The 15,652-nt window shown below is 32.7% G+C and overlaps 1 protein-coding gene across 3 annotated transcripts in view; it reads right to left on the reverse strand.

Annotated features, from left to right (window-relative positions):
• jigr1 (jing interacting gene regulatory 1) overlaps window positions 1–15,652 on the reverse strand; it is a 45,147-nt gene that overhangs the window by 4,890 nt on the left and 24,605 nt on the right. Inside the window, exon 1 of one of the 3 annotated variants that reach the window (XM_017624785.1) lies at window positions 4,826–6,120. The exons of 1 other annotated variant lie outside the window; for it this stretch is intronic. In XM_017624785.1, coding sequence (XP_017480274.1) covers window positions 4,826–4,847 — 22 coding nt within the window. In that variant the 5' untranslated portion in view covers window positions 4,848–6,120. Of the gene's footprint in view, window positions 1–3,586; window positions 4,268–4,825; window positions 6,121–15,652 lie in introns of those variants that run through there. One more of the 3 variants, XM_017624793.1, reaches the window with a different exon arrangement.

The following is a 15,652-nucleotide window of genomic DNA, read 5'->3' on the forward strand; positions in this document are numbered from 1 at the left end:
CCGTAATCCACAGCGGTGTTATTGTGGCTTACGTTGTTTGTTGACGCTGCAAAGAGGCGTAATTAAAAATGAGATAGAAATATTTAGTATGTTAAACTAATTTTAAATGTTTTGATCGCGAGATACGCCTTTGAGTTCGTTTCAAATTTTACGTCATTTGTTTGTATGCAAAACTAGATTTTTATATATTAATAAGTTGGTTATTAATTGCTTTTGTTTTTAACACTACAATTTTTTAGTTTTATATACATATACATATGTATGTATGTTAATTAGTACTAGAAATTGTTTTCTTCTCTTCACAAGTTACAACGTATGGGTAAATATTTACTGTTATTCACTCAATTTACATTTACTTATCGATTATGCGGAGTGAGCGATAAAAAGATGCTGTGTCACTTTACCTTGACTTGCTATTTATGCGAGCAAAAAGTCGAAGAGCTGTCAACTCAGGCTGGAAAAATTATGAATGAATTAATTTAAAAAAAAATTATTTTTATTAAAATTTGATTTCATTTTCGAGTTTTTTATTCTAGATTCTAGAGTTCTGTTTTCAAATCACATATTTTATACAAGTTTTTTTTTTGTTAATTGAAAAGAAAAAAAATCTACTTAACTTCATAAAAATATAACGCAATTCCACCAAAACCTAAATTACAATACAGCGTTGACTTAAGTTCCAAAAATATTAAGCACTAGCAATGCATCGGATTTAGCTCGAATATACGACTTCTTATTGCAGATTGCTTATTCTGCTTTTCTATTGACCCTTAGTTAGACTCTTCTCCGTGAAAATTCAACAAAAAAAAAAATATAGTTAATTTTAATTTTTCTATATATTTATGCTGAAGAAGATATATGCAGTTATGGCTTAGATGCGCCTAAAAATATCATACAAAATTTACTTACGTTATTATAATATGGCCAGTGAACACTTTCATTTAGACCGGGAAATTTCGAGTTCTGAAATACATTTAATCGGAAACTGTAGTTAAAGCACGGTGGAAATCGGCTATAAAGTTGAGTTTCTTAGGGCCGTTTTTACAGTCGAGACTTAACTAACATTCGGAAGTTGACTCCTAAGTTTTTGTACTGAAAATCGATAGTTAACTGCCGAATGAGCAATAAAGAAATTTTGGTGGCACAGGGTGTAATTTTTTGAGTTATAAATAAGGTATTTACAGGATGTCTTATGTAAGTGTGTTAGTGTCTTAAAATGCAAATTTAAATCTAAGCTCACTATTTTGGTAACGGGGAATAAGGGGTTAAGCAGAACATTTCAAAAAAAAAAATACTATTAATTTCAAGCTGACATTGTAACCCTCCCCTTATGTATAACGTGCAATAATTTCTTTTCACAACGGATATCATAGTTTATAAGCTATAAATAAGGGTTAATTTCAACGTTCTTTGATAGCTCACGTCTCCTTCAAAAAAAGCTACACATGTACATACAAATCTATGTACATACATACATAAATATGTATGCAGAGGTTGTGGGTAAAAATTTGAAATTTTGATAGAAATTTTCGAAATTTTGTAGCTTGAAATTTTGAAGAATTTCTCTAAGTTTTGTATGACGCTTGAAACGTTTGTTAATATATGTAATTGTTTTGTTTTTTTTTTTAGTATAAACAGTACTTTTTTTGATTACCAAAAAAATAGCCTCAAGCTCTATTAAATAGTCGAAAATATTACTTAGAAAAACCTTGTAAATATTCAAAAATAATTGTTATTTTGGCACTGTAGTTCATACTAATCCACATACATAGAACAAAGTTTCCGAACTGTACAAAATTTAGAAAAAATGCGAAAAAAATAATTTTTTTAAGCAGAATTTTTCGAAATTTGTTTGGTTAAACATTTTATAGCTCACTCAATAAAGTGCAAGTTTGAAGTTGCTCGAAATTCCTGTTGATTTTGAATACATCCCTATTAAAATATCGTGAGTGGTAATTTTCGTATTAGAAAAATTAAAAAAAAGAACTATGGGAATTTTTAGCTGTTTCAAAATTACACTTTAATGTACCGAAATGAGCTATACAACTTTTTACAAAAATAAAAAATAAAAACTAAACAACCTGATTCAAAAATTTTAAATATTGATGTAAATCTTGTAAAAAATGTTGAGGCTTTTTAGCGTATTTTGTTGTTGTATGAAGTTTATTTTCAAACAAAATTAAGGCAAAAACTTGGCATAAACAACATACGGAATATGGTCAAAAATGGTAATTTACGGGGTGTGCATAGCTCAGTGGTTAGCGTCGCACATCAACGATGCAGGTTCGAGCACTGCTGAAGTCTAGAAAAAGAAGCCTGCTGAGGAGATGTGGTGATCTCCGACATTGCAGCCATAACTTCATACGGCTAGACTTTGTTGTATTTTGCATTTTTCCTAACAAACAAATCGTGGCACAAAGTTAAAGCTAAAATACATTGCTAACAAGTAGTTTTTATAATCTAATTAATTTTTTTACAAAGTTTTAAACTTTGATTTGTTTGGAGTTTGTTATACAAAATTAACGGAAAAATTGACATCCAAACATGGAAATATTGCCAAAACAAAACTAGTTCTTTTTAATTCTTAACAAAAAAAAAAATCCACAAATTCTGATTAAGAAATTTCAAATTTTGATGGAAATTTTGTTAAAAAAAAATAACGAAAAAATTTGGTAAAAAATAAATGAAATATGCTCAAAAAACTACTTACACTTTATTATACAAAAATTAAATGAACTATAAAACTCTATTGCCCAGTTTTTTTTTTCAATTCCATTTGATGGAATTTTTTAACTCTAATCCATTTCACTTTTGCTATACAAAACTAACGAAAAAAGTTGGCATAGAAACATAGAAATATTGCAAAACAAATCACTGTGCCTACTCCTTTGACTCACTGTAGGTATATTTTCATCAATTTTTATAAAAAAAATCGCCTTTGTTATTATAAAATAAAATTTGTATGTACATACCAGTGTGTTTAAATTTTTTTAGCCAGAATTATTCAGTACTTATTTAGTTTTGCATACAACCCCTAATTTTTTATTGTTTGCCTACATATATAAAACTACAATACATACATACATTCGAGTATAAAACTAGTGCAAGTTGGCAAAATTCACAAAAATATAGACAGCCGAAAATTTTTAGTTTTAATCCTCTAGGGTTTTTTTGCAAGTAACTATGTAGAAATTGTATGTACATATGTATGCTAAATTCACATTTTTATGACTCAAATTTAATACGTAATAATAATACCTGCATACATATATATGTACATACATACATATGTACATATATAGTTCGCATTTATTTTAATAGATTTTTTATTTATCACAATTGCGTGCTTATTTTTCAACACGCTCAATTACAATAAGTTTTCTTGTTTTCGCCATTGCTTTTCATTTTTATCTTCACAAATATTTTCGCATTTTTTTTTTATTGGATTTAAACAGTGTCTGTCGTCGATAGCAACCAGCAATCGAAAAAAAATATATCAAATGCTTTCTTTCCATCGCCATTATTCAGAAAGTTTTTATATACATACGATGATTTATGTGCGTATGTATGCAAAAAATGTTCTTACTTTAAAAAATTTGCTACCCACAAGCGTAGTAGTAGTGACCGACACAGCTCGGCAAACTAACGTGGAAAAATCGAAATTGTGTTAAATTTTATATGAACAAGACGAGCTAGTAGTGTAGCTATGATGAAATTGTTTTTAGTTTTTACTTCTACGAGTTAAATAAAATTTTATAAGTCAATAGCACAGGCAATGGCTGGCTGGCTGGCAGCAGCAATTTAATTTATTCGCCACCAACACCATACCGCTTCGTGAAACGACGCTTGCAGCTCTCTGAGAAGCGTGCGCACTAGCTCGCTCAGTCAACGTCTCTTGCTTTCTCTCTTGTGAAAAATAATAATAAAAAAAAAGAACTTCAGCCACTTAACGGCAAATTAACTATCGGTAATAAGATGGCTCTCGTTTGTCTCATTTTTAATCACGCCAGCGGCTAGCACTCGGCTTCGTTACGGCTCTTTTCTATTTTACCCATCTCACTCACACTCTAGTTTACATGCTCGTGTGCACTGTACTGCGCAAAGTTAAAGAATAAAAACTTAAATATTTTTCCTTCTACTACTTGCACAAGAGTTTATACATAGTTAGTAGAGCAGCAGCGAACCACTTTTTTTTGCCATTATTTGTGCGATTGCTATTTAATCAAGTAAAATATTATTATTATATGAAAGCAATGAAAAAAAACTTTTACTTTAAATGAAATATAAAATTTAATTAAAATGCACCACAAATGGGCACTACTATACACATAAAAATACATACATTCGTGCATATACACACGTACGTACATATTTCGGCAATGCTCGACGTACAAAGGAGCGTTTTATGTATGCGAAAAAAAGTTTTATAATAACACGCATTGATTATATTAAACTTTTATACAAAAATTTGTCTAAGTATGTATGTAGAAATGTGCGCAGCAAATACATAGTATTTTTAATTAGTAGCACCCGGCTAGCGTCGCACACCCTCCTCCGTTCGCTATTCATTGCATAGAAAAATCCATGTTATCTACATGTGTAGTATGTACGTATGTATGTATGTAGGTATTCCAGAGCGCGCCGCACGGCCTATCTACATGAATATCAACTAAACTCGACTGTCTGTCTATTGTGAATTGCTTAATTTCCATGTAGTATTCCACTCGAATGTATGTATGTATGTACATACATATGTATGTAAATTGTATGTAAGTAGAAAATATTCACATGCATTTGTAGTTATAAAACAATTTGTAATACTTACCAGCTTGATGATGATTATCCATTTAACACCGAATTTTTCCGATTTCGATTTCACAATTTGCCAATGTTCGCAAAAATTAAATTTGTATGTATATGTATTTGTAATTTTTATATATTTTTTAAGCATAAAAAATGCACGTCAAATATCGATTTTAAGCCAACTTAAACGTTTTTTTAATTTTTTAAATTTCTTACTTTTTGCCTTCAATTATAAATTTTTTATACATATGTAAGTAAAATAAATTTAATTTTTACTTTATTTTTTTCTTTTGTCATACATACATACATACATACAAGCAAATAACTTGTTCTATCAAACCGACGTCCGATCGACAAACGGACCGACCGCACACACCGACAATAATTTTAAAACTAAAATATGAAATTTTTATTATTTTGCTTTAACACTTACGCTGCTCACGACAACACGACGTTACGCTTAAATATAATGAAAATGTAAAAAAGACGAGCCAAGGCAACAGAGGAAAATATATAAAAATATAATGGTAATTCACATGTACAGAGCAATACATGCATATAAGTTTTTCGAATATTTGTAATGGCATATAAAAAATACGAAGGTGCGCGCGCTCCCGCCGAATGTGATAAAAACAAAATGCAGAATACACTCTTGCTTTAACTCACACACAAACACAAACACAAACAGAAACACAAACACACACACACACCCATACACGTGCGCACAATAAAAGAGAGTAGGAAGAGTGGCCGTTGTCGTCGTCGTTGCAGGCACCTCACACTTTCGGCTTAAAACCTGTTCTCACAGAATCGTGGCGGCGCAATGCACGCTCTTTGGTGGCAAGAAACCCCAAACAAAGAGTGTACCACACTTACCGGTTTCGTGTCTTGTATTATACGCGTCTTTGTTCATGCAACAATGGTAATTTGCACTGCAACCCAGTCAACGTTCGAACGTGGTGGTTGCATACTTGTAGGTAATCCATGGAGTGGGCGCGCTTTTTTTTGCAGAGGTTTTAAGAATTTGCCGTATTTTACAAAACGCCACATCGCGAAGATTAAGCACACGGTAAACCTTGATCCGGTTCGAGGATGAATAACAGAACAAGTACATGTGTCCATGGACCCCGTCACCAAGTTTTGACAACTGTAACCTGCGTCAATTTAACATTGAAGATGGTTTGAAGGGCGCCTTTTTCTAGTTATCTTTTCAGATAGACAAGCAGAGATCCGGTCTCACTCAAACAGTATGATGAAATCCAAGCTTGCTAAAGACTGCTGTAGCAAGCTTCAAATTCTGGCAGCAAATAATACAGTAACCCTGTTGCTGGGTGCCAGGCCACTGTGGGACCGAAGGCAACGAAGTCCCTGACGAGCTGGCGCGAGAAGGATCCTTAACTGCCTTTTTGGAACCGTAACGATTATGTGGTCTTAGTTGGTCGTCTTAGATAACCATAATTGTTGAGTGGGTGCACTTTGAATGCAGCAAGTACTGGAAGGCGGTGGGGTGCCATAGGCAGGCCAAACTCTTTGGCTACCCTTTCAATAGACCGGATTTTATTCAGTTGAACAGAAATAACATCAGGCTAAAATTTTATAAGTTGTGGCTCCGGGTACCTAACGGGCCACAACCAACTACGTTTTCGTATGCACCGCATAGGTGTCATCGGAGAGTCGGAATGCTAGCTCTGCCTTGATGACGATACAATTTCCGAACACATACTTTCTTTGTGACTGTCCAGCCCTGGCTAGACATATAAAATTACTTAAGAGTCCCAAGGCCCTTTTATGATTCATTAGAGAAGGATACTGGGTTAGGGACTTTCTTTAGAGATACTAAAGACCTCTCAGGTCGCAATGCTTCTTGCTCTGACATACTCGTGCACTAATCTTTCTATCTTTCTGAGCTTGACACAATTTACCCCTCTTTTGTCTATGACGAGACTGGTATCTAATATATGACCAACGAACAGACAGATAGGCTCTTAAGAATCACACTAAAGCCTTTCCTGAAGCTTTCTACCTCATTTGACGACAAGTATGTGTCATGATCTACATAATGTAGGACATTCACATACATACGTAGTAGGAAATGCTTGACAACTTCTGGCTCGTCTACATCAAGGCAGCTTTTACAAAGTAATTGTGGGGGCACTTGCAATCGTTCTTCGTATCTCCCTAAAAGAATATGGGATGTAAATGTAACAATATAAGTGCTGAACACACTGAAAACGACGAGCTACGGGCCACAGCTTCCAAATTGTTATCTTCATTATCTAAACTCTTTGTCGATGGCGACATGATTTCTGAACGCGGCAGCGACATCATGAATTTGTATGAGTTTGAGTCGCGAAGAAGATAAAAATAGATCTAATCTAGCCACAACCACAGTCGTCGCATAGCCCTGTCGTCGCCAAAATAATTACATATCTATATAAGAATACATGGAAAAATAATTTGACAGCTGTGGTCCGTAGCTCGTCGTTTTCATTAAGTTCGGACTGATAAGCTCTTTCGATTTTCTGATATCCACATAAAACATCTACATAAAAATAGAGTATTTCGATGGCTGAGTGGAAGATCGACCTATCTCGGCAGCCAGTTCGNACTGATAAGCTCTTTCGATTTTCTGATATCCACATAAAACATCTACATAAAAATTGAGTATTTCCACTTCGTACGTGCTTCTCTTAAGAAAAACTCTCTATCATAAGCTTGTCGGAAGCGAGCAACGTGCTTAACCTTTTGAATTCAGGGAAAGTGGTGCGAAAGTAGCCTTTTTTGCAAGCCCGTCTGACATCATCAGCAAGCGAACTGCTCTGCCACCACATTGAGAGATTTGCAGCAGTTCGCTATCATTTGATCGTAAGGGCGTCAAGTGCAAGTCAACCCGAGTTGCCAAGTGTATACTCTTCAGTCTACTCTATCGTCAAACTTGGATCTGTCAGAATAAAACCGAATCGAGCTTTTATGTCCTGGTAACCCTTCGGCCCATGATTATCTGCTGATGTCACTTAACAGCTCCCCTTTTCCAAAATTTCTCTATCCATCTGAACTTAATAAGTTCCGAAAATACGATTTTTACCGGTAACTTGATCTCAGCGGCATTTAAAGTACATCAATACCAACAAAACTTCTTCATCACAATCGAATGAGAGATTTATTAATGCATTAGGCAGGGATGATCACACGAGAATACAATTACGAGGAAAAAATATTTGCATTAGTTGAAGATAAAAACTAAAATCTACCTAAATTTTTTTTTGAAGATGATATTTGATATACATATGCCTATGTGGAAGTAGGNATATTTGCATTAGTTGAAGATAAAAACTAAAATCTACCTAATTTTTTTTTTGAAGATGATATTTGATATACATATGCCTATGTGGAAGTAGGAAGACATGTACATATATTAAACTTATTTGCTTGTTGGGTTGCAGGTCTCAGCTATTATTGTGAATGCCGGTTGCAAAAAAAAAACTATTCGTATGTATTTGCAAGCTGCACCCAATAAAGCAAAGCATATAAAAAAACTAAGAGCAATCAAATTAGTTTTAGAGCGCTTAGAACAAAGTAGGTAAAAATGCAAAGACAAAATTGTCTATGCTGCTGGAGAAAATATTTTGGTAAGGAAAAGATGCGCTGCAACCTACACACGTATGTATGTGCAAATCTCTGGCACTTTGATAAAACAACATAAATGACTTTAGAAGGGTTGACTTTGAATTAAAAATTAATAAGTTGCACTTACAATATTTTATATTTTTTAATAACTTTCTATTAAAAGGGTATCTTAAACTACACCTAAGTCTTAGTTGGTAACCCAATGAAATATTGCTTTAAAGAGAAAATCGCCTAATTCGGGATCAGTTCTTTTATCTGAATGCGACTGAACATACAAATGTATATACATTAGGGTAGTCCGAAAATGCACGTGAAAAAGTAAAGTCGGAATTTTAATGCTCTCACACCCTAGGATTGCTCTATACCGATAAAAGTATATTCCTGTTTTTAAACGACTTCAAAAAAGGAGAAGGTAATCAATTCGTCGGAATATTTTTTTTATTGTTATGTTTGTTACAACATAATTTTGAAACACATTAAGCGATTTCTATAATTATTTCTTGTTTTAAAGGTAAGGTGGTCACATACTAATTTAATTTAGATCCGACCATAAAGAACTTAACGGTACTCTTAAATTTGTATATGCGTTTTTTGAGGGGTTTAGTAATAGTTAATATTAAAAATGGTTAAATAGGCCATTGGGTATTAGTACTGAAGGTCTTCTTAAGAGAAAAAGTTTCCCAATCGAAAAGTATCGATTTTCCAAGAAAAAATAGGGGTTAATTTTTTTTCGGTAAAGAACACTCCTATATACAAACATATGTACATAAGAGTGGTTCTCAGAAATCAAATTAACGATTTTTTCCAGTCTCACCCCTTCATCACATACATATAAATTTTGGTCCTGATTGGAGACGGTTAAGGCGTGTCGCACAGGGACCAAAGTTCAGATTCCTCTATGGAGACTCAAAAACCTAAAATAATTTTTTTTTATCTAATACCCAAAATCGATACTACCATAGTCGAAGATATCACATATAAATTTTGGTCCCGATTGGAGTCGATTAAGGCGTGTCGCAAAGGGGTCAAAGACCAGATGCCTCTAAGAACTCAAAAAATTAAAAATATGTTTTTTCATCAAATGCGCAAAATCGGTACAACGAAAAACGATGATATTACACATAAATTTTAGTCCCGATTGAATTCGGTTAAGACGTCGTCATAGGGTAATCTGATCTTTGCCCCCTGTGCGACACGTAAATTTATGTGTGATATCTTCGACAATGATAGCATCAATTTTGGGTATTAGACGAAAAAAAAATTATTTTAATTTTTTGTGTCTCTATAGAGGTACCTGTAATTTGCCCCCTGTATGACACGCCTCAACCGTCTCCAAACGGGACCAAAATTTATATGTGATATCTTCGACTATAGCAGCATCGACGTAGGAGTTAAGAAAATCTAATGTAAAAATGTGCTCCCTACATTTAGGGACTACCCTAATGTACGTTAGTATATACATATATATACACAGTTCGGGATAATGGGGTTTTAAAATGGAGGCTCCTAGGTTTTCTGCCGGGCTTTGCTGTTATAAATTTCTAAGGTAATAATTTTCGAGTTCGATTTTGCAATTGGTAGGTACCTATAAATTTTGATTTAGCATGAGATTTTTATTCATTTTACATAAATTTCTTATTATAATTCTATGCAAAAAATTATATGTATTACGTTTCGCATACCTATTATGTTTATTCTTATAGATTTTTATAGTAACAAAACATACATCCATCCCATGATTCAATAATACAAGGTTCGATAAACTGACAGTTGTCTCTCTCGCACCGCTCCCTTAGTAGTGGCACCGTGTTGCTTCTTTGCAAATTTACATGGAAACAGTGTAGCTTTGGTGTCAAATAAAAGTATAAGCTTTTGGGCAAAATGTTTATTTGTATATGCATATGAAGCATATTTAACTGTTGAAAACATAAGCATTGGATGTTTACATCGATCTCATAGTAGTCTTATTTTAATTTTGAGTCATTTTGCAGTTTTTATACGGCTAAATAGCATATAAATTACGTAATTCACGAAGATATATCAATATTACGTTCAACATTTCGTTTAAAATGCGAGATTTCCTGAAAATACATTAGAATTTACGAAAGGAATTTCACTACTAATTGCCTTCTTTGCGTACTTTTCTACTACCATTTTCGCAACAAGGGATTGCATTCTTGCCCTTTCTCTGTCCTTCGTAAATGCAACCTTTTGTAAGGGAGTGTCAAACCGCAGCTGTCAATAATTATCTAACCTTGTATTATTGAATCATGAATCCATCCAAATGTATGAATTTATACATATATGTATATGCCATGCTAGCTTTCTATGTTTGTGTGCTTCCGTTAATTGACACTCACCCCGCGCTTAATAACAACGCCCACACACACGCACACACGCTATCGTAAACTCTAATGCTCTTACTCTCTTTTTATCTCTTACTCTCCTTATACTTATGTATATGTGTGCATATTGTTTATTTTAGTTACTTTTAAGCTTTTACATTTGTCTTTAAATTTAATATGTACAAAATGTGGGTAGAGAAATTGTTTTGCTGCAGTAAAAATAAATTAAAATGATAATAACACCAATACACATGCAAACATGCATGCAGTCTTACCATACATATGAATATTGTGAGAAAGCAAAGTCAAAATCGATAAAGAAGGTGAATGGATACTTATTTGGTAAGGTTATTTTTAGCGAAAAGTGATGTTAAGAAATATTATTAAATACATAGTTGCTGAAATTATAAATATTTATACATATGCATAAAATAAAAAGAGTATGTAATTAAGTAAATGGAAGTGTTGTTTTTTTTTTTTGTATTTTGTAAAAAATATATATTTTTTGGAGATTTACGGATTTAAAATTTTATATTTTTTTGAGAATGCCAACTTGTAGCATCACTACAAGATCGATTATTTTTAGCAAATTCGTAAAAGCAGCATTTCTGCAGTACTGCGCTGCATCAGTCGTGCTTTTTAATGCAGCATGCGCAGTACCTACGTACATACACTTATGATCAGCTGATTAAGTCATCAACATTTTGATCAATTTGGCATTTTTTCTTTTGTTTATTAAACGTTTATTATTTTACCATAAAATTCCAGCTCATTATATAACAAACACCATATAAATCCACATTTCAAACTTTGTGCAAAAATTATAAAAAAGCTGCATAATTTCAGCTTAATTTTCAACTTTTTTATTAAGATTTTTTTTATAATTTTTTGAGTATGCAGATTAATAGCGCATTAAATTCTAGGGTAATAATGTGCAAGTTTTTAGTTGCTGAAGCATCGCGTTGATTTTTAATAATTCGATATAAAAAAAATGTCGAATATATTCTGTATTGAAAAAAATTTGTATTAAGCGTACTGTATCAAAGTTTTTTGTAGCCAGTACTCTGGAAATAAGGAAAAACGTGGACAAAAACGTTGATAAGTAACAACAAAAAGGACGAAAAAAGCCGTGTGTGGACATATTCAGAAAAATTGCTTTCTTTCAATAAGAAAGCTGTGTAAGTGCCTTAAATTAAGTAACAGTTTGTGGAGTAGACATTCAGAGTAAACCGTTAGCCAAAGGTGAAAGCTCTATGCATAATTGCAGCGGACGACGGTAAAGCGGTCGACGGTTCACCGCTGTCAAAATTAAGGGCTGGTTTCTCCAACTCAACTTAACTTAGTTTAGCCACTTCTTGGACTTAAGTCAAAAGTTAGCCTACGTTTTACACAGCTTATTCTTGACTAAGTCCAGAAAATTAGCTTAACTAAGTTAAGTTGAGTTGGAGAAACCAGCACTTAAACTCACAATGGTATATGCAATGGTTAAAAATTGCGGCGGCAGCGTTTTTACCGCCGACGTTTTACGGCTGATTAAAATTTGTTTCTACTTTTACCGGCCAGTGGGGAAGGTACAATGTTAATTGATAGTCATTTTTATTATTTTCACAAGTTTGCTAATGTTTTCATCCATTTCTATTTCCAGCAAATCTGCGTACACGCACGTACCGAAAAAATATTTAACTTTAATGATAATTTTCAAATCAAAATGACAACTGACGGAAGCCGTCGTGCGCCGCAATCGTGTTTACTCTGACGGATTTCACTGCGGCAACTGTTCAGCTGCTCACTTACCGCCGACCGCTTGGGTAGAGCTGAAAAGGAATTGTTTCCCAAATTTTATCTCAGCGGAAAAACGGCGCCAATCTTCTTTATTTATTAGGTAACCCATCGGATTAGAGAGTTTGGGGCTGTATGCTAAGCAAAGTAGGTAACATAAATAACATGACCTTGGATAATTTCTAAAAAGGATTTAACAAAAATATGGAACGAAATATCAAACGAACTTGACCGAACCGCCTGCGAAATTTTTCTCCAATGTTTAAAGCTAGTCCTGCAACTCAAGAGTAGAAGGATTGAAATTAATGCTTAAAATATGCATCTAGTAAATAGTTTATATTTTTATGAATAAGTCGGTAATTAAGCGAAATAAAGCTAACCATATCGTAATTCAAAAAACTAGGTGCGACAGTTATTATTTTACACGCCGGACAAAAAAAAATTGCCCTCTTCTTAGTATTTGTGCTTAGAGGGCAAATAGAAGGTAACATTTTTCGATAGAAATGAAAATGTCATTAGTCTAATGAAGCATTGTAGTTAGCAGTAGTAGTGCCGCTACAACAACAACCAACAGTGGGGCAGCAGCTCTAAGTTGATATCTGGATGTTTGTACTGGACTATGGAAATCCAAGATGGCCCAAATGAAGAGCACATGGGAATCAAGAATAAGTGTTTCCTGAGAGATGAGGCTAAAAAAAGGAAGAATACCTAAATAGGCTTTGAATACTTCAAAAAAATATTACATCTATATGTAGTTGGAATCGCCCGTTTTTGATTTTAATTTCGGTCAGAACTTTTCTTTTGTCATATAACGAAGTTCTTCCAAAGGAAACAATTTTTTTTTTCGGGAGTTCGAAAATCGCTATTTCTAGGTTTATTTTTTGAATATCTCAATAGCTACAAAAATGGTTTTGTTCCCTTTTTAAAGGTGATATTTGGGCTACATAAAAAATATATATATACATATGTATGTATGAATGTGCAATTTAGAAATTTAAAAAATCGGCTAAATTTTTTTATACAATACCACTAACTGATTTTAAAAGATTTTGAAATTTTCAAGGTGTTTTTTAAGATAAGAATTTTTTAAATTAAAAAAAAAAAATTATACTATAAATTAAAAATAAATTTAATTAAATACAAATTATTTAAACTAACTTTATTTAGAGTTTGCTAAAAAACGTTTTCTACGTTAAAAATTCATAGCTTAAGAACACCTTAAAAATGTCAGGCCCTTTTAAGATTAGTTGGGAGGTATTGTATGAAAAAATGTCCCAACAAATTTTTAAGGTTTAGTTTTTGCTTTTGCAATTTTGTTAATTTCAGATATCTGTAAATCTTAATTTTTTCTACATTTTTTCTCTTTTAGATTTTGCATAACTTCCGGAAAAATATTGTTTTGCTTTGGCAGACCTTTGTTATACATATCGCACACCTAGATCTAAACAACGACAACTCAAAAAGAAATTTAGGACGATATTTTTGCATAAATAAATTCATAGAACTTACCTCCAATTAACACAAATATTTTTTTCTTCATTATTATGTACACTAACTAAAAACCGAATGTTATACTGTTAAAATTATTTCTGATTTGACATAGAAACACACATTTTTCTTATTTTTTTTTTATTTAGGGATTTCGTGTTCTTTGCAACATATAGGCATCACTTTTTTAATTGAAATCTTAGTATATTTAATCAGAAATCAGAAATTTTTTACTATCAACTCAGTTTTATTTATTTTTCCACCGACAATGTGAAATTAAATACTCAGCTTTATTCAAATTTCAAAATACAAAACTTGCATAAAAGTCTAGGTTCACGAAATTTCCATACAGTCAGCTCGCCAGAGCCAAATGTAAACAAAAGAGTATTATTATTCGAATTTCGAAAAAATTACGAGCTAACAAATGATATGACTTATACCACTTGAATACTTTATGTATGTATGTAGGTATGTATGCAGCACATTTTACACTTATGTAAATAGCAAACGCTAATAATAGAAAATAAAACGTTACAAATAAAAAATAAAAAACATGAAAATGGTTACACAAATAGTATTTAAAAAAAAATATTGTGCACAATATATTTAGGGGAACATTACACTTTTTTGACATTTATTTTTTATAAAAATTTTATAAAAAATTCCTTTTCGCTTATTTGCTCTAGATTACATATTATTTATTTCATGGTGGCTACTTAGATAAGCTAAGTGTAATTTAGAAGCAGAATAAAAAATATGCACTATCAACAAATCGTATTTATAGTTTGTAGTACTAGTATTTACTTATCGTTGTTTTTTACTTCTCCCTTGCTGCTTTTGAGTTTAAATGACTCAATTGAATTGAAGCTTGTAATAAATATAATTACTTGTGCGCTAGCACTTTGCTCAATAAGGTAGAAAATCAATAATTATGCGAAATTTCTTTTGTATTTACCTATGATAATCTAAGCGCGTTATAAATAGTACATGTAAGTACATACATATATTAGGGTGGTCCAATTTCTAGAGTAACACCAGTCTTATTTCAAAACGGTTCTCTTTTATATATACATAAATATCGATAGTTAGGTATGAATGGATAAGGCTTAATGCCAGGAGCTCCCGGTGAGTAAATCTCATTTTTGGCACAAATGTCAGATGCGAGGTTTTGCGGAACCACGACACGCGGTTTTGCACTTTTTACGACGATATGTATGTACATTAGGGTGGGCCAAAAATACCTACGGGAACAACAAGTTTAAAATGTTAGCTCTCACCCCTTAGGATTGTTCTAAAGGGAAACAATTTTTTCAAGAATTATATACCGTTTCTACGCGATCGTTTTTCCCCATATAACATACATGGGCTTTGAGGCAGTTCTAAATATATCTTTTTATACGGGTATTCTTTTTTCCGTTTAGAAAAATCGTAGGGGATGAGAACTTAACATTTTTAATTTTTTGTACCGTATGTATTTTTGGACCACCCTAATGTACATACATATCGTCGTTAAAAGTGCAAAACCTTTAATGCTGGAAGGAAATCATAATCCAAAAATGAGAAAAATTTCCATAAGTTGAAGTCAGCCTTTTTTCATGCTATACACTGAG

The sequence above is a fragment of the Rhagoletis zephyria genome, unplaced genomic scaffold, assembly GCF_001687245.7.
Source record: "Rhagoletis zephyria isolate East Lansing unplaced genomic scaffold, Rhagoletis_zephyria_1.1 Rzeph_scaffold_00059, whole genome shotgun sequence".
In the NCBI taxonomy this organism is placed as follows: Eukaryota; Metazoa; Arthropoda; class Insecta; order Diptera; family Tephritidae; genus Rhagoletis; species Rhagoletis zephyria.